Here is a 25094-nt window from a genome sequence, read left to right on the forward strand (position 1 = left end):
TTTAATGTATTTAAAACCAGTTTGAATGTTTAGTTAAAGACACTGACACAGAATAGGCAGACTGTGTTGGTGGACTATATTTGCTTCACTGAGCTTTTGTTACCAAATTGTCACATTTCCCTTTTTTCATGCGAGACACACCCTTATCAGCAATAAATGAAATATTACATGTTTTACATTCATTTCTACTATGCGAGATTTGTGAATGTTACTTTGACATGTATAAAATACCTAATGTTGTTCATAACTGGGGGCGGTCTCTTATTCGAAAGTGAAAAACATTTTTTAAAGATATCTAACAAAAAGGTAACTAGAATTGTTCTTGGTTCGTTTGATTTCTCATCCAAGAACCTTCTTGAGTGAAGTTGAAGCAGTGCATCATGGGAAGCCCCCAGCAGCCTAGGCTTATTGCAGCATAACTAAGGGAGGATTCGCCTGAGTTCTTTTTTATGTGTATATGATACAAAATCAAAATGTAAAGACAAATGACCAAAAATGGGGTTACGGCTGGATGCTGATGAGACAGCGTGGGATCGATTCATATACTTTTTCTTCACAAAAATTAACCGAATCCTTTGGCAGTTGGGATACAGAACAATCAAATTATTTTCTTAGAATATCATAGAGAAGTACAGCGTTCACAGCTTTTGTCAAATATCATATGTTTTACCTTTTTGATACATTATATTTGGATTTCTAGTCAGGGAAATAAGAATTTAAAAGAATCCAAAATCTGAATGTTTTCTTCTTCTCCTTCCTGTTTAGTATCATGGGCCTGTACGCCTCTGTGGTTTTGGTCATCGGCAAGTTTGTGCGCGAGTTCTTCAGTGGCATTTCCCACACCATCATGTTCGAGGAGCTGCCCAACGTGGACCGCATCCTCAAGCTGTGCACCGATATCTTCCTGGTGCGAGAGACGGGGGAGCTGGACCTGGAGGAGGACATGTACTCTAAACTCATCTTCCTTTACCGCTCGCCAGAGACTATGATCAAGTGGACTCGGGAGAAAACTCAGTGAGGGAAACTTTAATGAATGAAGTTGAATCAGATCTTTTCAGAGACACTGGATAGTCGCTCTGTTGGTGTGAGCAGCTATTTTAGCCTCCAAAGCAAATGAAGGCCAACTTTATCCTCGTCAGCTGAGCTCGGGCGGCAGTGATACAGTGTTAGCTCCAAAGGGAAACACCTTTTTATTTGGACTTATAAACTGGGGTATTTTTTACTCATTAATGACAACCTTGACTGTCACAATTAATAAATTTGAGCACAGATTTCCAGGTGCTGTATTTATCTTGCAAAGGTTTTGCCTCCAGTGGATAAAATAAGCAGGCGGTTTTCAGTTCGAGGTGTTTAGGCGCAATTTTCCTGAAATTAAAAGACAAAAAGTCCCTAATTTCTCTTCACATCTGTCCCTAATATTTTCAAAATCGCATGGTAGGTGGAGAGAAACAGTAACTGGCTGCAGCATTACTCTTTAAGGGCTTCCCACTGACAAATAAGTGGACAACAACGACCACACAAGCACAATCACATATTTTACCAACTGGAACGTTTGGATTTTGAGACTGTGCAATGCTGAGCTGCCGTTCCTATAAGATTTTTAAGAATGTGGAGCAAGGGAAATTTGACTTTCAGACATCACGATTACTTTTTTTTTGTTTTTTTAAAGAAATGTCAGAGGCCACTCTGGAAACAAAATGCAAAACAAAAGATTACCAGACAATCTTTACTTGCCTTATTTTGTTTGTATGAGAAGAACTGAAACTCTTACGAACTACATACCTTTCTCAGGAAGAGCTGTTTTCACAGATAATCATTGTATGTTACGGTAATATGTAGGCTTTTGTGGATCTTAAAAAACATGATATTGTAGAAAAGACGAGAACTATTTAAATGGCATGAAATAAAATGTGGAAACTGTTCGGAGTTTTACTGCACAGTGACACAGTTAAAAGCTGTATTAAAGAAGGACTTTTTTCCTGCAGAGATTGACATTTTTTTGTCATTCATCAACATTTTGAATCATCTGCAAGCCGGTTTGAGTCGAGAGCAGCAGAGGTCTGGTTTTCTACATCAGGGTAATGTGCTTCGGGCGGTAGACTCTTTGACTTGTGGACCTCGCTGGCACCCACAGCTGTGCATCCAGTCATCAAAGAAGAAACACACAAAGGGCTGAGACTTGGAGCCCTTTGGTCCAAACTATGCATTAGAGGACATTTAGCATGAGTGAAAACCTTAATTATTGCCATGACTAATTTGCAATACTTGTACATAGGGGTTACATTAAAGGGAAAGGTCGCAGGGGAATGAAATGTGAAAATTGAACTTGTATGTTAAGGCAATGTCCAAAAATCTTCAAATAAAACATGTGGAAAGGTGTGGCGTTTTTTGCACTCGGCTGTTGTGTGTGTGTGAAGATGGTCTGTAAGTCTGGGGGTCACATTAGTGGGTTTTAACAGGATTGTGATGGAAAAGAGCTGCAACATGCGTGGCTTGGACCCCCCCCCCCCCCTTAAATTGTAGCTTCTCTTGCTTAATTTCATTTTAGCATATCAGTTTCTCTCTTTTGATTTGTGATAATTTATTTTTTTATTGTGTGTCATGACAATTCTCCAAAGTTACAGTCCTGTAGTTCATGGTAAAAATGGGTAGTGGAAGATAAAAGAAAAGAGATAATAATGGGACAGATGACTAAATAATAGGATATTTTATGAAACGTGTGTTAGAGGTAAGTATACAGTGCACTCACGATGTTTGAAACAAAGACAATTTTTTGTAGTGTAATTTTGCAACTGGAGGCCGCAGTTAAGGTGTAGCAAAGCAACTCCAGGGTGGAGACTTCTGGCAGATATCGGCTGTAAAGAGTTTGTTTTCAAACATTAAAAAATACTCTTTAAATTTATGTTAGTTTGTCCCATTATTTTAATGGGAAAAAGTGTGTAAAAATGACTGCAATTCTTAAACAGCTCGTGCAAAATTGTTGTATAATCCCTTGAATTAGAGCTGGAAGTCTCCACTTTAATCATATTGATTGATTTACAATTAACTGTAATGGTGGGCAAAGGCAAAACTGCAAAAGGGCACTGTACATGTGTTCTGTATCTATGCACACTGTCCTGCAGAGTTACAGTGAGAAGATATGGAGATACAGAGAAGAGTTAGTCCTTCTCCTGATTTCCTTTTTGTGTGTGTATGTGTTTATCGCAGTTAAATTTTTCAGATCATCAAACAAATGTAAATATTAGAGAAAGACAACACAAGTCTTGCCTACTGCACCCCCAGTTAGAGATACACCAGAGTTCATTTCTGCTCTAACCACACCCAGGCCTGATTACTGCCACACCTGTGCTCAATCAAAAAATCAAATGGAGCAGACTCAAAAGCCAGAAATCATGCTGCATTCCAAAGAAAACTCAGGAACTGAGAATGAGAAACAACATAATTAAGATCTTTCAGTCGTAAAATGTTATAAAGCCATTTCTAAAGCTGTGGGACTCTAGTGAACCTCAGTGAGCGCCATTATCCACAAATGGCGAAAAAACTGAACAGTGGTGATGCTTCGCGGGAGTGGCCGGCCGACCAAAGTTAACCCAATAGTATAGCGAAGACTCATCCAAGAGTTCACAAAAGACCCCAGAACAACATCCAAAGAACTGCAGGCCTCACTAGCCTCAGTTAAGGTCAGAGTTTATGACTCCACCATAAGAAAGACACTGGATGAAAATGACCTGCATGGCAGAGCTCCAAGACAAAACCCCCCACTGCTGAGCAAAAGGAACATAAACCTCGTCTCAGTTTTCCCAGAAAACATCTCGATGATCCGCAAGACTGAAGGGATCTTCCGAAGCTGAACTCTTTTGAAGATTTGAGTCCCGTTACGTCTGGCGTAAAACTAACACAGCATTCAAAAAAGAAACATCATGCCAACAGTAAAATACGGTGGAGGTAGCGTGATGGTGTGGGGCTGTTTTGATGTCTCAGGACCTGGAAGACTTGCTGTGGTAAATGGAACCATGAATTCTGCTGTCTACTAAAACATCCTGAAGGAGAATGTCCAGCCATCTGTCCATGACCTCAATCTGGAGTGCATTTAAGTTCTTCCGACATCCACTCTCAGTAAACACAACTTGTTGCTGAATCCAAGAATGCTAGCTACAGCTCTGTGAAGAAACCTATATATAAACAAGATTGAGAAACACTGCTTACTTCTCAGGGTCATGAATGTTGCAATGACGTCGTCTGACCACACACGGCATACAGCAGGCACAGGGGGAGAGGAGCCATCCAGCTTGTTATCAGCAGACAGTTGCTAGGGAAACGGCATTCATGATTTGGGGTACATTAGTGTACACTATGAGTAATTAGAACATCTGTTAATGATATAAACAGGTTATGGAGTAACATATACTGCCTTTCAGGAAAACGTTTCTCACTAAACAAGACAATGCCAAACTACATTCTGCACGTTCTACATTAGGACAACAGTAGAGCTCCATAGTAAGAGTCTGGATGCTAAACCCCTCAGACTTGTCACTCATTGAAAGCAGTTGGCATATTGTGGAATGAAAACAAGAACTAAACACAGATGAAATCTGATATCAAGAATGCAAAAAATATTTTATACTGAAACCATGGGGAACAGTTCCTGAAAAGTTAACGCGATTCTTTTGTTGAACCTCTTGAATTAAAGCTGAAAGTTCATATTTCAGTTGCATATTGATTGTTTATGCTTGTATGCACATTCTATGCATGTGGTGCTGTGCAGAGAAAAACAGAAGTTTGATGAGGAGAAAAACAAAATCTAGCTAATAGAAAATGTGTCATGCGTAAGTGGTTTGAGTGTGGAAATATTAGGTTTGCATTTGTGGGAAGATTCCTTGAGTCTCTTATCTTTTTAAATTTGAAGTTTTGCTTCATCATGTTTTAACACCTGTAGAATCCATAATTTGGGGGAAGGAGGGTGAATGCGATTGAAAATATAAAGACCTAGAAACTAAAAAGGACTAAGCCCTAGAAAAAAAGATTTGTCAGCGGTATTTAATTATTAAATTGGGAATCTGTATATCAGCTCAAAACTAAGTCATATCGTGATGAAAGTTCAATTTAATTAAGAATATTTTTCAAGTCCGATGCACAAGACTCTGTTCTAATAACCCACACATGAAACAACTTCTTATTTTTGTCTGCTAATTTGTTTTCCACTCAAGTCCAGCTTTGATCCACCTAATGCACAGATGCACTGGAGTCATTCAGTATGAGAGGCATCACAAAAAGAGCATGAATGGGTATACATTAAATATCGCTTAACAGAGAGAAAGCATTAGCCTCATCAAAGATAAATAGGTCTTAGGAAGCTACACAGTCATTACATGTCTGTGAGCCATTTTGGTGCAGACATCTGCAGCCGCTGTTAGACTCGCTGATATGGAAAATCTGTTTGCTAACTCATTTAAGAAAATGTACAGAGACCATAAAATGCCACACAACGGAAATGTTTATTGATGCATGTGCAAAGTTTGAAGATATGACTTTGAGGAATATACAATAAGTCAGCAACAACACAAATTTAAAAATGTAAACAATCCCTTTAGTAGTGATATTGTTTTATATTATTGGCATTTAGGTGATATTGTACTTATTGTGGGCTTTTCACATTTACAGCCCTGAAATCTTCACTGAATGGTCCCCTTTTTATTAGTATACTATCTTTAATTTTAGAGGAAATTAAGAAATAAAGACACAGCCATGACTATTTTATTATAAGGTAACACAGAGCTGGAGGTAGACAGGAAAACAGTCTACAGCTGGCTACAAGCTGCATTATGTCTTATTTTTAAAATACTCACAAAAAAGTAGAGAGAGCTGATGCTGAAGATGACAGCGTGACCCATTCTTAAGCTTTAATATCGACAGATTTATCATAGATTTTATTTTATCGTTCCGTTATTGCAAACATGCATTATAACAATCTGATTGCATATTGCTCCAGTAACATTTTCAGGCTATAGTCATGAATACTGAATAAATTAACTCTGTACAAATAAACACCTATACACTGATCAAGTCTTTGTGTGATTTGAATATACCTATAGTAATTTTACACTCTACCCGCAAACAATAACAGCAAAATTTACAGCTTCACAAGAGACGAGAAATAATAGAACATGTACATACAACAGGCTGAGGATCCACCTCGAGAGATTACACAAAATAAAAGGCTGTTCAAACTCAGGTTGACGCCAACACCTACTGAACTGTTTGGGGTTTTAAAATTTATTTTTTTCTTATTCTTTTTTTTTTTTGCACATTTAAGATCAGAAAGCCACCCATCAGGATATCAGAGCTCAGAGGTTGTTTAACTCATACAGAGAGGGTGTACTGGTGGCAGCAGATGGTAGAGTCGGTGCTCTGGAGGCTGAAGGCTAACACAGCCCGCCTTCATAGTCATCCTCCTCTTCCTCTGGAGCTGGTGCCCCACTAGCACCACCCTGTGGAGCAGCAGCAGCCTTCTTCTTCTTTCCTCCTCCTCCTCCAGGTACCCTCAGGGAAATAGCCAGTTTGGCATACTGTGAGGGGGAGGGGGAGTGTCATTAGCCGTCAGATTTAAAGCCCCTCAATATTTATGCTTTAATCAACTATTTTAAAACGAATAACAAAACCCATAAACACATTTCCTCCTTTGGCAGTGTTGAAATATGGCATCGTTTAAATCAAAATCTAATGACAGCTGTTAATCTAATCCATCCACAACAAATCAACACAGTCCTAATGAAGTTGTCAGTATATAACATCTAAGTCCACACAGGATTTATTTTCATCTTTCATCTTAGGTGATTTTAACATCACCTAAGACAGATAATAATGTCAATCCCACCTGGACCATGACAGCTGTTCCTGCTGCATCTTTAATCTTCTAAAATACAGAAGTTTAATTAGAAATATTTCAGACCTGTTCAGATTTGAGTAGAAAGGTTCATTAAAAGTAAGAGATGGATGGTTAGAATGTAGAAACAGACTACATTTCAAACAGATAGCTAACAATCAAAAAAGGTGAATAACCGAATACTTTAAACAACTAAACTAAAGCCTAACATACTACAAAGACAGCTAAAATGTCTGCCTTACAGAATGAGTGGAAATATATCTTGAAACACTGAGTAGCTGTTGGAGTATGAAGGAGCAACCAAAAGTATTGGACTAAAGGTAACAGCAGTGAGCTAGAAGTTGGTTTGAAGTTGTTAATTAAAGCTGATAAAGTATTAAGTGTGTTAAATGAAGCATTAATATAATCAACTCCTCCAAGGAGGTGAGAGCATTTATACTTGTGTGCTGCTTGGCTCCCCTATTCTGCAATTTCACCACCAAAACACCACCTGGTGGCGGGGTTTCTCTCTTCCTGCTGATTCAAACAATGGCAGCTGAAGTAGCTTGAATCATTCAAACTGAGTGGTTCAATCACAGCTGCTGCAGTCTGCGTTGATCCAGTGTGTAGTTACAGTACATTTCAAGGGAGGTGCACTTCCAGTCATGGCATAGGTTTTCAGAAAGATTTGGGGGTAACCCTGTATCTACAGAGTAGATGAGACACAGTAGTAATAGCCCTGGATCTGGTAGAAGGAATTATTTGAAGCACCCGTCACAGTAGCACATAGGTCAAAATTTGACATTTTGTGTCATCTTTTCAAAAAAACATGTTAAATTGAAATAAGAAAAACTGGACACCATCTTGATGTTCTCAAAGAAACTTTCTCCAACTCATCTGGAACCAGGGCACCAACTCATGTGTGGTGTGGGGGGAATTTTCAGCCTTAAGACAGGTATTAAGCCTCAGATTGCTTTACAGATGGTTAAAACACTGTGTGGAACAGTGATAGCTGAGGACATTCATTATTTTCCACCTTACTCTGTAAAGGCTATTAATTATATATCTAAGGTAACAGAGAAAAACCTGCAATCATGAATACAATGGCTAAAATTCATTTTTATTGTTTGGATTATCTTGACGTTATTTTGGCATTCAGCAAAAAAAATAAAAAAATAAAAAAAATTAAATAAAATATATAGACAGACAGGCGGACGGACGGACGAATGAAACTTAGCTAACACGTCAGACGTCGCTGCATTATCACAACGGGGCCAGAAGTCTACCATAATCACAAACCACAACAATGAAACCTTAGTACTCACATCATTGTCCATGTACTTCAGCAGAGGTGAGTTACACACGCGATAGACCTGGTCCTCATCCTGCTCATCATAGCCCTGAAGTAACGTCTCCATGGCAACACAATCTTCGCTTCCACTATAGCCAGGCAGGCTGAAGGAGATCAAGCAGTACATCATGTAACCATCTTTAAAGTAAGTGGCAGCAGCGTTACACCATGAATGTGACATCAAGGGTCAAACAAAGTAAGAAGCGAGCCGGTTCTTTCTCTGGTCTTTGATGTTTTGATGAGGATGCGGAATATTTTCCTGCCAGGCTGGCTCGAGGAGACTTTAGTCTCTTCTAACTTCATAATACAGATGGCAATGAAGTGTAGGTGAATTGGCTTACCTGTAACTTTCTCTGACACATTTATCAGCTGCTACGTAGTCGCCTCTGTGAAGATGAACCAGTACTTGAGCAGTTGTTTTCTAAGGAAGAAAAAAAAAAACATGATTTAAATGATATGAAAAAATTAAAAAAGGAAATCTCTTATATGATCGTTTCAGGTGCACAGTGCTGGCTATGAGCATGGCTGTCCCACCCGCCTGCTCTTCAAACCACTGCTTTATGAGGAGCAGACAATGAAAAGAAAGTTGTCTTAAAAACGTGATTGACTTAAAGGCAGAGAAGATAAACCAGATTAAGAGAAACACCACAACATTGCCTACAATGGAAACCTGATTGTTGCACTGCTGATAAACTGTGCAAAAAAGATGTACATGATATAAAAACAAACAGCTGAGCCACCTTGAAGCACATCGGGAAGTTCTCGATCTCTTTGTACATATTCTTTTCTTTCTGCAGGGCGACTGCCGCTTCGTCCAGCCTGGTTAGAAAGGCCAGAAAAAGGCTGATGAGGAGCAGGTTTACAAACACATCACTGACATGAAATATATCAAACAGGCAAGAAGAGAAATCAAAGGAAATTCATTTACCAAGCCCAGCCTTCAAGGTTACCATATCTGATCCTTGGTAATATATATGTGTAAAACCAAAGATGAGTGTTAACATCCCATCCACCATTATTTCCCTTTACCTTTTTAACCTGACCAGAAGTCTGGAGGCTTTTCCCAGCAGTTCTACTGCCTGACGTAGGCGATCCTCATTCTACAAAACACAAAAAAAGGATAAAACAGCTGACTGAACCCCCCCCAAAAAAGCTAAATTATTAAATCTTTGTTGATATCCATACCTCAAATACACCTGCTGCCTTCTGATACAAGTCCACAGCTTTCTCCAGGTTTATAGGCTCTATCAGTCTGAGGAGGAAAAATGTGTTTTAGGAAACACTCTTTTTCAGTCGGAGTATTTTTTGTTAGAATTGAAAGTCAGTTTCTGAGAATAAAAAGTTAACGTAAGTATAATAAACAGCACGTAAATATGCATAATGGCAGTAACAATGCAAGCATTAATTCTCATCACAATAAAGCGATCAGACTTGTGCCATAACCAGCAGCTGGCAGCTTATAATGTTAATAGTTAAAATGATCTTCAGTATGTGAGGTGAGGTGACAAAATGGATCGAATAAAAAAATTAAAATTCTGCATATTAGCTATACCAGTGATTCCCAAAATGTGGGTCGTAGCTCCCAGGTGGGCTGCAAAGGAGCTGCAGGTGGGCCATGAAGTGATTTACAAGAAATCGGTTTTATATTATTTACTTTAAAACTGCCATTAGATATTTAGAAATCATTTTTAAAAAGATATAGAATGAATAAATCAATGTTGTGAAATTTCAAAATTAGATGATTAATTTTCTGATCTATTTTGATCCTGAAAAATCAATAGTAGAAAAAACTAACATGAAGATGGTGCCAGAAATAAAGCTGCTAATGCAGAAGCTCAAATTAATAATTTAAAACACACACAAAAAAACCCTTTAAATTCTTGTGTTAGCCTTGTGTGATGTGATAGTGTGTTTAAAGGTTTGGGAGATCCATAGAAAACGTTCATATTTTAAAATGGTAAGGCTCTGTCTTAAGTCTGGGGACGGCTGCACTACAGAATTAGAATTAAGAGTTTCCTTAAATTTCTGCAGCACTTTATCACAGTCAAAATTTAGCTTTTAGTTAGCTGTGGGCATAAATATAATGCTACAATTATCCTGTTCTTAATTATATTCTCATTGCATCTTTTTAATTACTAAAGAACCCAACAAACCTATTCATCCAATAGCTAAAACACTTGTACTTTGGCAGTGAATGTATGGTGCATATAAATTAAGATGAACTTTCTCATTAATCAGTTATCAGGCAGACTTCTGAAAGGTGTTTATCAAATACATTCATATCGCCATTCCAATGAAAAAAATATGCTTAACTGGTCAGCACTGATCAGCAGAGTAAATTAAGGTATTATTTTTACTTTCCAGCCCGGTCCAGAGCCATGGCAGCAGTGTCCGGTGTCCCGTTCTCCATGTACATCATGCAGGCTTTCTCTATGTACTGGATGGCCTCTGGCATTTTCTTTTGTTCCTGATGCAGTGCAAACACAGCAGAGTTACAATTGTGCTACTGAATCATTATCTCCATCTGTTTTATTATGACTTCACTGTGTGGTTTTAGAGTGGTTACACTCACCTTCATCATCATACCAGCCTGTTCAATAGCCCTGAGGAAATAAGAGTTTGAATCAAACAGGTGTTTCCAAGTTTGCAGCTGCTTCAATATTACAGGTTATTAAGAATTATACTTACTTTGCAGCATGAAAAAGCCTGAAGGACAAGCTAAGGAAATAGCCAAACAAGAGTGAAACTGTGTCATGCTAACAAATATATGGCTTAAAATAAATCAGATTACATTCTCCATTAATAAAATGTTAAACCCCTGATACAAACTTCCCACAGTCTAAAGTGACTTTAACTCTTCTTAGCAAAAATCAACAAGTTGCTAGAAATCTTCCTCAGAGGTTTGGGTCCTTGAAGACACAGCAGGATTACAGTTGTTACAAATTTCTGGGCAGCACCTTACAAATGCAATTCTACTGTTCAAACTTTGTCCCAGAGGTGCTCTGTTGGATTAAGACCTCCTTCGATTTTTGACACAAGGCAAAATGAATCCATGCCAACGTATAAAGTGCTCATGAAATGAAAACCCATCAGAATCAGGGGTGTAACAATTCTTCTAAGCCAGATTTGTTTTACCAGGGTTTGATGGCAGGGTTTTAGCTCAAATCTTAGTTTTCCTTGAGAGGTTGAATAACAAAATACATATGGGAAAATAATCAGTTTGCCACAAATCTTGTCACTTAATTATTTCATTATAAACTGATGACATTTCAATATTTCTACGCAATATCTCCACGTGGGTCTCACAGTATGGAATGACAGAATTATAATATATTGTGTATATTTTTGCCAGAGTTTTGCTGGTCTTGGTTTTTAGAGTTGTTACACCCCTAGTGAGAATAACTATGGTACGCTGTTAAATCTGCGATAAGCAGGCACCCTGAACCCAGCTAAAACAGGACCCAGGGTGCAGGGTTAAAAACGGTTACACCCTACACTGCCTGCACGCTTTGTGTTTCTGTTGTCTGAGCCGCTAACAAAGTGGCTAGCGATTGCACAGAATATATGCAGACTTGTGCCTTTCCTTTGATCAGGAAAGGATACGTTTTGTTTTCTGTGTGGTACTCAGCTTCCTTCAGATAAGCATCCTTTGCTTGTTCATACTGCTTGGCATTCTTGAAGCACACAGCTAGAAACAAAGCACAGAGGTTAGCTCACTGTGAAATTATATATTTGTAATATAATGATAAGAAAAAACACTGCAGTTTTAAGCAATAGTGTCGTTTCGTGTTTTACCTGCTTTGGCGTATTCTGATGCAGCACTGTCAAAGTCAGGCTTCCACTTTGTCAGACTCGTTTTTAAGCTGTAAACACACCACGAGGAACAAATAATACAATTATAATTCGATGGATAAATAACCATAAAGTCACTTTATGTCGCATAACCTTTCAACAGAAAATACACAGTGGCCTTACAGCTAGCTAACGTGAGTAGTAAAACTACAGAGCAGGAAATAATCGTTTTTGTCCTGGCTCACCATTTCTCCGCTTTGGCTATGTGCTCGTGCGCTTCGTTTATCTTCTGAGCAGCCATTATGTTGATCGATCAACTCGGTTATGAGGAATATGTTATTGATAAACGACTATGGATGTCGCTTCGTCGATGTTTGGATTACCAGGAACTCCTCCTCGGCCGCAACGTCACTAACTGTCGCAGGTTACGGATGCCGCATTGGACCAAAAAACAGCAACAACAGGGAATGCGAAAATCTGGCTCTAGTACTGTAATGCAGCTAGAAAATTTGCTTTTTGTTTTTTTTTAATGAAAAACTATACAATCAGATCCACAATAGCACATTTTTGGGGGGCAATATCCCCTCTGTTCACCACCACAGTGGATTTTTAAATGTAATTTCCACGCCCTCGCTTTAAAACCAAGTCATTTATAAGTATTAAAACAACAATAGCCTTTGCTCAAAGTCTGGATTATGAATTTGGAAGCAATTACAAGAAAGTCTGGTGACGTGGGAGCCTACAGTGTGGTTTCAAATTCCAGGAGTTTCACAAAGCTTCAGTCCAATGTTTGCTGATAATATGTTTTGTAAATATAAAGAAAAATAGAGTGCTAAATTAATGCAGGATTAAAAGGGCCTTAACTTAACCCTCCATGACTAACAGGTCTAACAGAACACCATGACACTACCAGTGTTTGGTAAGGTTGCATGCACAACAAAAGAACCATCCACAGATAATTCTTTAACTTTCCATCAGGGAGCGAATAGGCACTGTTAAGTCAGGGCATTGGCCCATTGATTATCTTCAGTTCGCAGTGTATTTATTTAAGTCTCTTGTTTTCATTCAGAAATTTCCAATCACATACTGGTTCTGTACTTTTTTTTTTTGTTATTTTTTCGTAGCTGAGGACAAGTGAAGGCGCAGGAGGCTATAGCAACTTGACATAGTGGGCCTCTTTAACATTTTCCAGATGTGTGCGGAGTGAATGTATGGAACCCATACATGTTAATACCATTGGCAAAGCACCAGATAGTCAGTCTGCCATGCTTATGAGAACTACGTCAAACTTTATAGGACAGTGCTCCTTTGTTCTCTTTGTCAAACTGCACTTTCCCTTGTGGTCTTTACATTTTTTTTCCTTGCCAAACATTAAATGAAATATACTTGAACAGAATTCCTGAGAGTTTTATATCACTCTGAGAAAACAGAACATCTTGCATTGATTCTCCACACTTACATTGGATATTCACAGTCCTGTTTGTTGGACTGCAACCTCAGGTCAAATAAAACTTGTACATATCACAAATTTACCTAAAGGGGCTTTAAAAGGGATCAAGAATCTCAGTTGTGATACAAAAAGAAAACGTTTTTTTTTTCATGGTGAAAAGAAAGTATATCCGCCCCCTTTTCTAAGGTTTTACATCTCAGGATATTGCAAAAAAGCAATTAGTCATTTGTAGGTCTTAAATTTAAATTAATACAGCTTGATTCCATGTTTTGGCACTGATCACCACCTGCACTCATGTATATATCTTTCTACGTAGCACTTTTAATTCTTATTCTCATGTATATATCTCATGTATATCTCATGCATATATCTTTCTACGTAGCACTTTTAATTCTTATTCTTACTTTTATTTTTTCATGTCTATTTAAGCGCAATTTATGACAGCATGTTTGCACTGAAGCACCGCAGCAATTTCCTAATGTTGTAAACCTGCTCAACATTTGGCAATAAAACCCATTCTGATTCTGATTCTGATTCTGATTGAATTGAACAACAAAACATGATGTATTACATTGTGCCATTATTTAAGTAAATGTAGAAACTGTGTGTGAAAAACTGAATGCACCCCATGATTCAGTAGCACCTTTTATAGGGATAGTTTGAAGCAATAATAAAGGTTTGCGGGGCATCATTTTATTCACAGCTCTCTTAAGGTCTCATTGGAAAACTGTGATCAGATTGAATTCCAGACTTTGACTGTGACATTGCAACACCTTTATTATTTTCTTTTGTCAGCCATTGTGTTATATGTTGGGCTCACTCTCCAGTTGTATGACCAATTTCAGTCAGACAGATGGCTTCACAATTGACTTCAGAAAACTTTGGTATACAGAGTTCATGATCAACTCAATGACTGCAAGGAGTCCAGATCCTGTGGTTATGAAACAAGCCCAATCTGCAGCCGTGCTAACATTTGGTGTGAGGTGTTTGTGCTGATATGCTGTGTTTGGTTCTGCCAGACATGCCACAAGACGTCTGGTGGTTTATTCTGAGGCAGTTTTCCAAACCAATGCCGTGCTGTCTTCCTTTTAGAGAAAAGATGCTTTTTCCTGGCAAACTTTCCAAACAAGCCATACTGGTTCACTCTGTTTCTAATTGTACTGTCATGAACTTTTAACATTTAACATGCTTACTGAGGTCTGTGGAATTTGTAGTTCTTGTTTTTTTCCCTGAGAGTCCCTGAGCCTGTGCTTAATTTGCTTAATTTGCTTAGACATCCACTCTGGATACAAACTGACAGCTGATATCAATGTTTTCCACTTGTTAATAATCTTTCTCGGTGTAGAATGATGGAATTCAGTGAAATTCATATGGACTTAGAACCTTTTCAAGACTGATGGGAAGCAACAATTGTTTCTGTAAGATCAGTGTTGATGTATTTCCTTCTTGGCATTGTGTTAACACACACCCGAATGCTCCAGACTAGCAAACTGCCAAAACGTCTGCTTTTATAGAAATCCTCAAAGTTGCTGGTGATTAAATAATCAAGGGCATTCAATTATCAGGATCTGACCTCTACTTACCCTCTTAATTCTTTTGGGAGAAGGGAGGGTGTACTTATTTTTACCATGTAACCTCTACATTTTGACTTAATTTTTGTTAAATAAATAATTACATGGTATAATATGTCATGTTTTGTAATTCTTCTGAGGCTGTATTTACCCAATTGTAAGACCTAATAAGGACCAGATTATGCACTGAAATCTTATAATTGATATAACTGACATCCTCTTATAATTGACATTATCAATTATAAGAGGATGTCTCTCTACATGCAGGCCTAATATTTGGTGCCTTTTTAATGAAAACGTTTAATAAATCAAAATAACATGTAAAAGTAATACAGTCTGATTACAAGTGATTAAGCGGTCTCTGGTTATAATTTTATAAAATTTATAAAAATAGAAATCATAGCCACCGGAAGCGGAAATGACATCACGATGGCCCCGGTCTCTAATGGCTGAACAACAACAACTGTCGGCGACTGACAAACTTTCGCAAACTTCATCAGAGACAAAAGAAAGTTGGAGATATCGGCTTGTGTTGTTTCTGTAACCGGTTAGGGTTATTTGTCTGTTCGTCTTATAGTCACAAATGTGGGATTACTGATGGATCCGAGGTATGATATTCCACGGAGGGCCGCCGGCGGTGGCGGCGGGGGCTCCGCGAACTCGTCCCCCGCTCTGGGGGCTCAGTCACGCCGCAGGAAGATGCCTCCCAGACCCGCTGATTTCAAACTTCAGATTATCATTATTGGCTCTCGTGGTGTTGGTAAAACAAGTCTCATGGAAAGATTTACCGACGACACTTTCTGCGAAGCTTGCAAGTCAACCGTAGGTGAGGACAGAAGGCATTAAAAGATTTAGTTTTTTCGACTACTTTTCATTTAATCAGCTACAACATGTAGAAGGGCTCTGGCTAAATACTCGAGGAGAAATGCGTAAACTACTGTGGGGTGCGCCCAGTGACCATAAATCCTCCAAGTTCACTTGCATAGCGACTAAACTTTATTTCCAATGCTAGCTGTAGCTCGCTAGGTATGTTGATAACAGTATCTTAGCCAGTTGACTATGGTGACTGAAGTAACAATAGCATTTCCTTTGACTTCAATCACATGAACTAGGCTTCCTTAAGCTTTTTTAACGTTTGCATGTAGAGATTTTAGACTTCTGCTAAAGGACAGCGTTTTTATTAATTAAATACAAATGAATAATTGTACTTTATTACTGTTCTGATAATATTTGCAGAATATTATATTATAGGTATTATGGGTCTGAATTACTGTTTACTTCTAGTAACCCTGTTTTGGTTATGTTAACCAGGAAGTAGTCTTATCCAATACCACCTTGATTTTACTGATATATCTCTACACAGAGAACTAAGATGTTGCATATTTCTACATAAAAACACATTCTTTAATTATTTGATTATTTGACCCCTGGTATGTTTACTTACTAAACACGAGATTGCCATGTGACAAATTGCCAGTCATGTTTGCAGATTAAAAATACACATGAGATCTGTTTATACATACAGCTGGGTAAACAGTCCTATGACCAGTCCGGCAGCCAGCCATAGTGTCCAGTCCCAAAATAGTCTAAAAGAAGCAGCTGCTAAAGCAGAGCTCCATTTTGTGCCCTGTCACTCCCTGACACAGCTCATAAGTTGTGTGAGATGTGTCACTAATAACATGCTTCTTTGATTAGGTACCACAGAGGGAATAGTTTTACAGTCTCCCAGCCTGTCTGAAAAAGTTGCCTCAGACGAGCTGGGTGATGCAATGTGGCTTGTATTGTTTTGTGGATGGCTCAGTGAGTGCTCCACATCTATTAAATCTACTAACACTAGAACTTATGGGCAAAGTCTTGAACTTGTGCCTTTGTTCACATGTTTTGGTTCCCTCATAGGAGTTGACTTCAAAATCAAGACGGTTGAGCTGAGAGGGAAGAAGATTAGACTACAGATATGGTAAGTGAGGAGTTCCTTTACTTTCCTGCCTGTTGCATGTCCTCTGTCTCTCTGTCCGTCCTATCAGCATGCAGGCTTCACTAACAAAAGCTGCTGTTTGGCTTACTGGGTGTATTCCAGCTGTGTTTCTTGCATGTTTCTCCATGTCAACATGTTTTTGTACAGATTCCCAGTGTCTCCTGTGGGAATCTCACTAGTAAACATCATCATGCAAACCACATCATCATTGCTCACCATGTTGTCTGAGGTTTCAGATTGCTTGTTTATATCAGGTACTGCTGTTGTTACTAGGAATATCTCGTCACTATTTCTTTACTGATATCTTGAGTATCTGCAGGTGCTGGTGTGCTCTTTTCGCCTAACAACTAAGCTGTTACTACTAGATTTGTGTGAATGCATTTGACCTACCTCGGCTGTCTAAAAACATAAATGGTTCTACTTTCCTAAAGGTTGTACCTATGAGCTGTGAAATTATGTAGTCAAGACTCGGTGGATTCGTGTCTGAATCTGTCAGATCTGACCTAGGAGAACTGAGAGACCATGTGAGAATAAAGCAGGAAATTGTCTTGTGAAGTTACACTGAGTGGGTGTCATTTGTCAAAGCTCCTGCATGATCTGTTCCTGCACTCCCCCACAAAACAACCAGCCATGCATCCCTGTTTTAACTTATCCTGTTTAGAGGGTTAGAGCCTATACCAGCTATCATAGGGTGAGAGGCGGGGTACACCGGTTGGACAGGTTGGAAATCCATCAACAGAAACAAATAAAGTATTTTCCAGTACCGACAATCTTCTTTTCTCAAGTTATTTCAGTTTTATTTATGTAGCACCAACTAAGAACCACAGTTGTTTCAATGTTATATAGTAAGGTAGTGAGACTATCTTTTAAATGATCCCCTATTAACCAAGCACTTGTTGATGGTGGGAGGGAAAAACCTCCCTTTTAACAGGAGCTCAGAGTCATCTACTATCACCAATCTAGGGGTAAAGGGTAAAAGAAGGCAAAAAAAAGGAAAGCAAAGAAAGAGCATGCACAATAGTTAATGACATGCACTAGTGGCCTATAAACACATGGGGGTTGAAAAAATGCTTAGAACCTTAGTACCCCGACCTCCTCCTAATTAAAATATTATAATAGTTGTGTGGTTAAAATGGTAAAACCAAAACAGAGAAAATGCTATTCTTAGCATAGTAGTGATTCTATCCAGACCCCATCAGTGGGTTGCAATGAGTGTACTTTATTATCAGTGGTTGAGAGTGACGTCAGTGAAGTCTCACCTTGGCCAGTCCACCAGCAGCTCTTTGTGGTTAGTAAGGACAGCATGACCTAATGTGTTCAAAATATTTTCTGATGAAGGTCCTTGGTGGCATGCCCAGATTGAAATAGTTATATCCACAGATCCTGGTACTAATAAATATAAGAAATGTAATGCAGACTACACTTCATTAGGTTTTTCTAATAGTTGGGCTTACTGTAGCAGAAGACTTTATTTTCCTCACGTAATGCAAATGCCTGCAAAATTGTATCGTACCCTAACACAGGCAATCCACCAGGGTTGTTATCAACTTGACAAGTCAGCTCTGGGTTTTCCAGTCAAACTGACTGTATTCACAAGGAAAAAACAAATTTGGCTTCACATGGCCAACCCAGAGAATGAGAGTAATACTATATTCCAATGTATTTAAAAAAAACAAACAGAAGACCAAGTCATATTAGGGGAAAATGCAAATTGCATGTAAAGTTAATATTAGGCTTCAGGCTTATAAGAAAGGTAAATGGAAGCAAGCAAACGAGCGAGGACTAAAAGTGTCTGTAAGGATCTGTGTGTTCTGAATAAAAACTGTAGATCCTCTTAGTATCTGCACACTGAGGTGCAAGGGCTTTTCCAGACAATTGCTTGGTCGCTAGGTCTTATGCTGACCTTTTGTCTTGGACGTGATCTACTATGGCGCAGGTTACGTGTGCGTACGTGTATTAGTTACCATGGCGATGTAAAACTGGAAACCCAGGGTTAAGCCTGAAGTCACTTAAGCACCAAATCCTGCTTCGTGGTGGAGTTCTGAGGTTGGTGGTTATTCCAGCTTTTTGTTGTTTATCTGCTCTAAAGGAAAACTGAAGCATGAACCAAAACTATAGATTTGGAGGTTTGTTACATCCCTGTTTGTTAATAAAATAATTAGTAATAGCATTATCAGTCAGTTAATGGTACATATTAGACTGTGTTTAGTGTCATTGAGTAATTAGCGTTAACCATACAGTGACTTTACAAACATTACATACTGTGCTGTTGCAGCTTAATACTCGCACTAAATAGCTAAATGTAATGTGCTCTTTGCAGAAATCACAGATGTATGCAGTGAAATCTTAAATCAGTCTCATATTGTCTCATATCTCAGTCAATTAGTGACAAGATGTTATTTGATACTGTTATCCTGTTGCCGTCTTGTGATCTCAGTTAGGCTCTGATTTCATTTTGAAAACATTTGGTGTCCAACAACTGAAGAGCTGCTTCAGCTACAGACTTATTACATGCAAGTGTGTGACGATGCTTGGTTAAAATGTGGGAGCGCTATCTCTTATTTCCATACATATCTGTCTTGCTCCCATCCACCATCACCGCAGCACATCCTCCCTTCACACCTCTGCCTGTCCTCCACCTGTCAGACGAGGAGTATCACTGTGTGTATGTTTCTCATGTTGCACTGCTCACATCAAGCTCCAACACTGCCGCGCCCAACCTTACCTAACCCTGCCATTGTGCTGCTGTCTCTGTCTGCTCTTCTGCTCATAAGCCTGACTGTGACTCACAGGGGGAAAGGGAGAGACTATCTGGCTGGAGGTACAGTAACACTGCACTGTGAGTGTGGCTCAAACTGCTTGTCATGCTGCCAGTCCAGACTCGGATGATCAGCCGAGTGTGGTCATATTTCAAATTAAATATGAAACTGAAGAGTTACCTTCCGAAAATGCAACATTATAAAGTGCATGCGTATTTAATAACCCGTAATAGCTAATATTGCTACAGTTATATTGCTAATATCGACTTTATCTCGTCTTCTTTCAAAGTCTAAAAGTGACATTTTGGAACAAAACTCTTCAGTGGTGTGTTTTTCTGTTTAGTTTTAATAGATGACGATGTGAAGCTTTAGACAGTGATTCAGTGTTTTAAAACCAATAGCATGTCTACTATCTCAATAAATGACAAATTCTTACACTAATTTATGATGTAACATTTCTGCTAAATTACCACAGAAATTACATGTTCATACACTTTTATGTATTGTCTTTAAAAACCAGTTACCTATTAATCAAATTTAATTAATGGAAAACACAATCAAAAAACTATGGGTTAATCTGTTCTCACATGATTGAGTTTTTATAATGTGTGATCTCTTTCAGGGACACCGCAGGCCAGGAGAGGTTCAACAGCATCACATCAGCATACTACAGAGGAGCCAAGGGAATTGTGCTTGTGTATGATATCACAAAACAGGAGACCTTTGAGGACCTTCCCAAGTGGATGAAAATGATTGACAAGGTAAACTAAAGTCCAGCATGTCAGAGAGTGTGTATTATGTTTTTGTTTCTTTTTATTACAACTCCTCCCTTTTCTCTTATAAAATGAAACATGAATTTAGTTTATCTATTTATTCCATGATATTTATCCTACAGTTCTGCCTTTTTCTATAAAGGGGACCAATTCCAACTGGGACTGATCAAAAACTAGACCTTGGTGTTGCCCCTCAGTTCAAATGATTTGTGCTGAATAATACTATAAGTATTTGAAAATCCATGTGTGGGAATATGTGTCTTTTTACTGTAGATTTTCCTGTCTGTGATATGATATGATGAAGATTTAACTGCAGTAATCTGATTTGACTTTTGTGAGACGGTAGGCCGGTGATTTCCTGACTTGTGTCTGCTGTGGTCTGTTTTCCATCAGTACGCCTCAGAGGAAGCAGAGCTTCTGCTGGTCGGGAACAAGCTGGACTGTGAGACTGATCGCATCATCTCCAGGCAACAAGGAGAGAGGGTGGGTTCAACAGCAAAGTCCTTCACCGTCTTATTACTGCACCGCACCTTCAGGTTTTACCTGTCAGCCGCAAAAGGTTAATGGGGTTGCTGCCATTGTCCAGCCGGGCAGGCAGGCTGGACACACAAATTTGTGAGTCCAATAACTTGAGAAAAAGATGACATAAGATTTTGAAATTGATACCATTGGTGGAACTACCAGGACGCTGAGGGGTTGTACTGGCAGCCACCAGTATTTTACAAATCTGAATAATCTAAACATCTAAGATTAGATAAAACAGGTCAAACAGTAGATTATTTGACAGCAAAAAACCCAAACAAAAAAATCTGTAATGCAAATAGTTTGACAGGTATGTACTTCATACTAAAAACTGAGTTAATAATATGCCAGTGAATCAACTGTGCACTTGAAGAGTGTTTGGAGCTTTCTTCAATTTAATTTGTGCTCCTGAGGATTGAGTTTGGGTTTCCATGCCGACTCTAACCCCGAGCTCGTTTTGTTTCACTTGTTTTATAGTTTGCCTCTCGAATAAGTGGAATGCGCTTCTGCGAAGCTAGTGCGAAGGATAATTTTAATGTGGATGAAATCTTCCTGAAGCTTGTGGACGACATTCTTAGCAAGGTGAGGTTAAGTGCGCCTGAAATACATTTTACACAATGTTTGGTTCATTTTGGTTCACTTTGAGTTTTTATGAATGAAAGTAGACGGGTAAACATGAAGTCATGTAGATCAACACATAAAACATTTACTATACATTTTTGGTGATGTCATCGTATAGCGCAACCAAACTCATGTAGAGGGGCTCAGATTCTAGTGACTGATAGCAATAAATACTTATTTCTTTTCTATCATATAGAAGTAATTTATCAGCTGAGTCAAGTAGTGTAAAAATGATACATATATTTTGATGGTGAAGTGATTAACTCACTATCTTGACAGTGGACATCATCACACTGATTTTATTGTTTTTCAGCTCTTCCATTCATACTAATATTATATCTGATTTGTCAGTTGTGCATTAATACACCAAAAAGGCTACACTGGAGTGTGCTTGGAACCAAAGTGCATGGAACACATCCGAAATTTGTTTGATCTGAACCAAACCGACTGTTTTCACACATGAACTCCAGATAGTGTCCATAAAATCATGCCTTCATGTCTTAATGTTTGCAAAGGTGCCCTTTTTCAATTGTAGCAGACAGCAGGAGATGATTTGCTTCAAATGCGATCTCTCTGCTGGAAATATTCTTTGAGGTTCAGGAGAGGATGCTGCCTGGAGTCATTACATGTGACGTCCACTCCAAACCACCGGTTTATTATCTGTGCTGTTCTCATTATTGATTCAACTGGGCATCATGTAGACTTTGTATTGGGATACGGGAACGTTGAAGACTGACTGCGCTTGATATATGTGTTCTCATTTTTATGCGGGTGTGATATTTTCCACTTATGTACATATGTGGGAGTCCACTCGGGTCCAAATTACAAAATCAGATCCAGGCTCTGCACACATCTGCATGTCTGCCAGTTTTTTTTGTTTTGTTTTTTTTGTAACACACTACATATACTCTGCTGCAGAGATGCTACAAAGCACCAAATATGCATTTGCATATTACCTCTACTTCAGAGAACTGTAACATGAGTGATCACTTGTCTGTGTTTGCAGCTGTTCAGTGTCCATTAAAGCTCGGTGCTGCAGGACATGTGTGGGAATGACTTGTGTAAACGCACCATTCATTTAGTGGCCTATTAAATTTGAATTGACATTTGTCTTGTCATGTGTTTGCTTTTTGCCTTGTTTCGCTTACTTAGATGATGGAAGAGCTATTTAAAAACTTGCCTAATACACTCACAGGAAAATTGTTAAAGGAATCTGATTCTTTTCCATCATATTGTTTTATTACTTTAGTCTTTTGTTTGTTTGTTTTAATCTATCTGTCGATGGTGTTGCTTGTCACACTCTGTTTGGCGGCTGCTGATGTCACTTTGTCTGTGATCCAACAGATGCCTCTGGAAGTTCCCAACAAGGAGCTTTCCAACAGTGTCCTGTCTCTGCAGCCTGAACCGGAAGTGCCACCGGAGTTGCCCCCTCCTCGCATGCGCTGTTGCTGAGAGTCGGAGTGGTCCCCCACCCTACCTATGCGCGCGCGCGCGCGCACACACAAACATACACACACACACACACACACACACACACACACACACACACACACACACACACACAGCTCACACATGCAGAGTACCAATCTGGCCACTGGGGGGCAGCACACAGCAGCACTTTGGAATCAGTGACTGCTGAAATGCATGGACTCTTTAAACAAGCAGTGTTATCTTCCTTTGATTATTCTCCTGTTTTGTAACTGTACACTATGACCTGCTTCACACTAACACTTAGGCCTGAATCACCCACTTCCTTCCACCTTTTTGTCAACACTTGACCCAGACTACCTCATTGCTCAGACGGTTAGGCTAGTTGTGCCCCGCAGGTGCCTTCCAGGTAGAGAGTCCTCTGGTAGCAGTTGCACTTTTTTTTTTTTTTTGCTTTGTTTTTGAGGAGGGCGATTACTGAGGGCCTTACAACTTGTTTGCTTCCGGTAGTCCTTTATCATCACGCCAAGTTTAACATTGTCTGAGTTGGGTCTGTTATCTCTGCATTTACTAGCTCACAGAAAAGGGATGACAACATCTCACGGCTTCCCTGCTTAGTTTAAACTCTTGAGGCTGCAGGTACATAGTTTTAGTGTACTTTTGTGTGCTCGTTAATATGTATGATTTCAAAGGGGCTCAAGGTAAACAAAAGCACACGGTGTAAATATAGTGTGTTTCTGTAATGACGACATGGTGCAGGTGGTTGTGGCCAGCAGCAGGGGTTGTGTGGTGGTGATATCATATCAGTTTATATTGCTTTGCCTTAATAGTATTAAAATGGCTGCTTGTTTCAAATGTGTATAAATTGTAATGTTTTGCACTACAATCCATCTTCGCTAGTTAAGCTGACATGCAGAAAAGGAAAGTACACGACTTGTAGCTTAGCACTAATAAAGATGGATCTGGCCTCGGCACTGCCGCTCAGAACGCTTCCACACCCGATCGGGCTGCAAGGAGAGATGGGTAGTGTAGTCTTTGAGGGATTTGTCTTTGTACAAGGGAATTCTCCCTGTGTTTGTGGCGGGTATATCAGAGCAGATAGTACACTGGCATATGTGGGTCAGCCTTTGTTGTGTTTTTGTTACTAATATTTGTGCTTTGTCTTTTCCTTTGAATTCAGATACAGGTTAGAGACAAAAACATGTGTTTCCCTTTTGGAGGGAAAAATGCAGGAAGGTTTGATTAGTATTTCAATGACTCAGGAATCTTTGGTCGGTTCCTATCTGTTGTGCTAGTGGCTCGATTGGCTTTGAGTTCTTTAAAAAAATGCTTAAAATGGTCATTTGCATTTTTTTTCTTTTGATTTTTATTTGGCAGTTTGTTACGGACCAGTGTGTGGATTATCTGTTACGTTCACATTTTCAGAAATACTAGGCAGTGCATATAATCTAAGCCTTCCTGTGTATGATTAAATCCTTTAAAGGGGACCTATTATGCTTTCATGTTTGTATTCTTGGATTCTACTAGAGTAGCTTTGCATGATTCACTTATACTGGGCTTCAGTGAAGACCCTCGGTTAATCCATCGTCTGAAACAAGTCGTTTAAGCTCCCATACCCCTCACTTTGAGCCCGGGATGTCAAACTAATTTTACATGGTGGGCCACATACTGCCCAAATTGGCTTGAAGTGTGCCTGACCAGCAAAACTCCCCTCTCAATCAGTGTGAAGATGTTTAACTACACCTTTAATCCCATTTAATCTAAGAAAAACAAGTGTCAACAGTACATCACAGAGTTTCTACACGATGAAGACATTTTGCAGTAAGTGAATGAAATCTGTCAGCATAAATAAATAAATATGTAAAATTACAGAATAAACATATTTTATTCATTCAAATCATACAAACCTTTATAGGAACCTTAAGATGTTCCAAAGCCGTCCATTGGGCTGGATGGAAGTCTTTGCCTGGCCAATTCTGGGCCTCAGGCT

At 39.0% G+C, this 25094-nt stretch overlaps 3 protein-coding genes across 11 annotated transcripts in view; 2 read left to right on the forward strand and 1 right to left on the reverse strand.

The window, feature by feature from the left end:
- Positions 1–2379, forward strand: part of piezo2b (piezo-type mechanosensitive ion channel component 2b) — a 91836-nt gene extending 89457 nt beyond the window's left edge. For all 8 annotated transcript variants that reach the window (XM_026148831.1, XM_026148837.1, XM_026148832.1 and 5 more), the window contains one exon: positions 766–2379. In XM_026148831.1, the coding sequence (XP_026004616.1) occupies positions 766–1018 (253 nt within the window). In that variant the 3' untranslated portion in view covers positions 1019–2379. The remainder of the gene's footprint in view (positions 1–765) is intronic.
- Positions 2380–5476: 3097 nt separating this feature from the next.
- On the reverse strand, positions 5477–12441 carry napgb (N-ethylmaleimide-sensitive factor attachment protein, gamma b). The gene is made up of 12 exons (XM_026150595.1): positions 12251–12441; positions 12009–12076; positions 11817–11901; positions 10902–10919; positions 10786–10816; positions 10571–10680; positions 9399–9465; positions 9243–9313; positions 8954–9032; positions 8555–8634; positions 8188–8317; positions 5477–6566 (listed from the first exon to the last, which is right to left on the reverse strand). The coding sequence occupies exons 1-12, from the start codon at positions 12304–12306 to the stop codon at positions 6423–6425; spliced, it is 939 nt and encodes a 312-aa protein (XP_026006380.1). The 5' UTR covers positions 12307–12441; the 3' UTR covers positions 5477–6422.
- Positions 12442–15457: 3016 nt separating this feature from the next.
- rab12 (RAB12, member RAS oncogene family) lies at positions 15458–23205 on the forward strand. Of its 2 annotated transcripts, XM_026150593.1 has the most exons (8): positions 15458–15852; positions 16923–16983; positions 19606–19666; positions 19776–19840; positions 20383–20521; positions 20927–21016; positions 21533–21637; positions 23021–23205. In XM_026150593.1, the coding sequence occupies exons 1-8, from the start codon at positions 15624–15626 to the stop codon at positions 23126–23128; spliced, it is 858 nt and encodes a 285-aa protein (XP_026006378.1). In that variant the 5' UTR covers positions 15458–15623; the 3' UTR covers positions 23129–23205. The 2 variants fall into 2 exon arrangements, with proteins under 2 accessions (XP_026006378.1, XP_026006379.1); XM_026150594.1 differs by lacking the exons at positions 19606–19666; positions 19776–19840.
- Positions 23206–25094: the final 1889 nt, after the last annotated feature.

The sequence above is a fragment of the Astatotilapia calliptera genome, chromosome 18 (assembly GCF_900246225.1).
Source record: "Astatotilapia calliptera chromosome 18, fAstCal1.2, whole genome shotgun sequence".
In the NCBI taxonomy this organism is placed as follows: Eukaryota; Metazoa; Chordata; class Actinopteri; order Cichliformes; family Cichlidae; genus Astatotilapia; species Astatotilapia calliptera.

What these genes read in the sequence shown, in the direction of transcription:
- napgb (XM_026150595.1), bottom strand. Translation starts at nt 12,306, where the DNA reads ATGGCTGCTCAGAAGATAAACGAAGCGCACGAGCACATAGCCAAAGCG. An exon ending in ATCAGAATACGCCAAAGCAG is followed by an intron (nt 11,902 to 12,008) that starts GTAAAACACGAA and finishes CTTTGTTTCTAG; the next exon opens with CTGTGTGCTTCAAGAATGCC. An exon ending in AGGCTGGTATGATGATGAAG is followed by an intron (nt 10,681 to 10,785) that starts GTGAGTGTAACC and finishes GCACTGCATCAG; the next exon opens with GAACAAAAGAAAATGCCAGA.
- rab12 (XM_026150593.1), top strand. Translation starts at nt 15,624, where the DNA reads ATGGATCCGAGGTATGATATTCCACGGAGGGCCGCCGGCGGTGGCGGC. An exon ending in CCAGGCAACAAGGAGAGAGG is followed by an intron (nt 21,017 to 21,532) that starts GTGGGTTCAACA and finishes CTTGTTTTATAG; the next exon opens with TTTGCCTCTCGAATAAGTGG. An exon ending in TGGACGACATTCTTAGCAAG is followed by an intron (nt 21,638 to 23,020) that starts GTGAGGTTAAGT and finishes GTGATCCAACAG; the next exon opens with ATGCCTCTGGAAGTTCCCAA.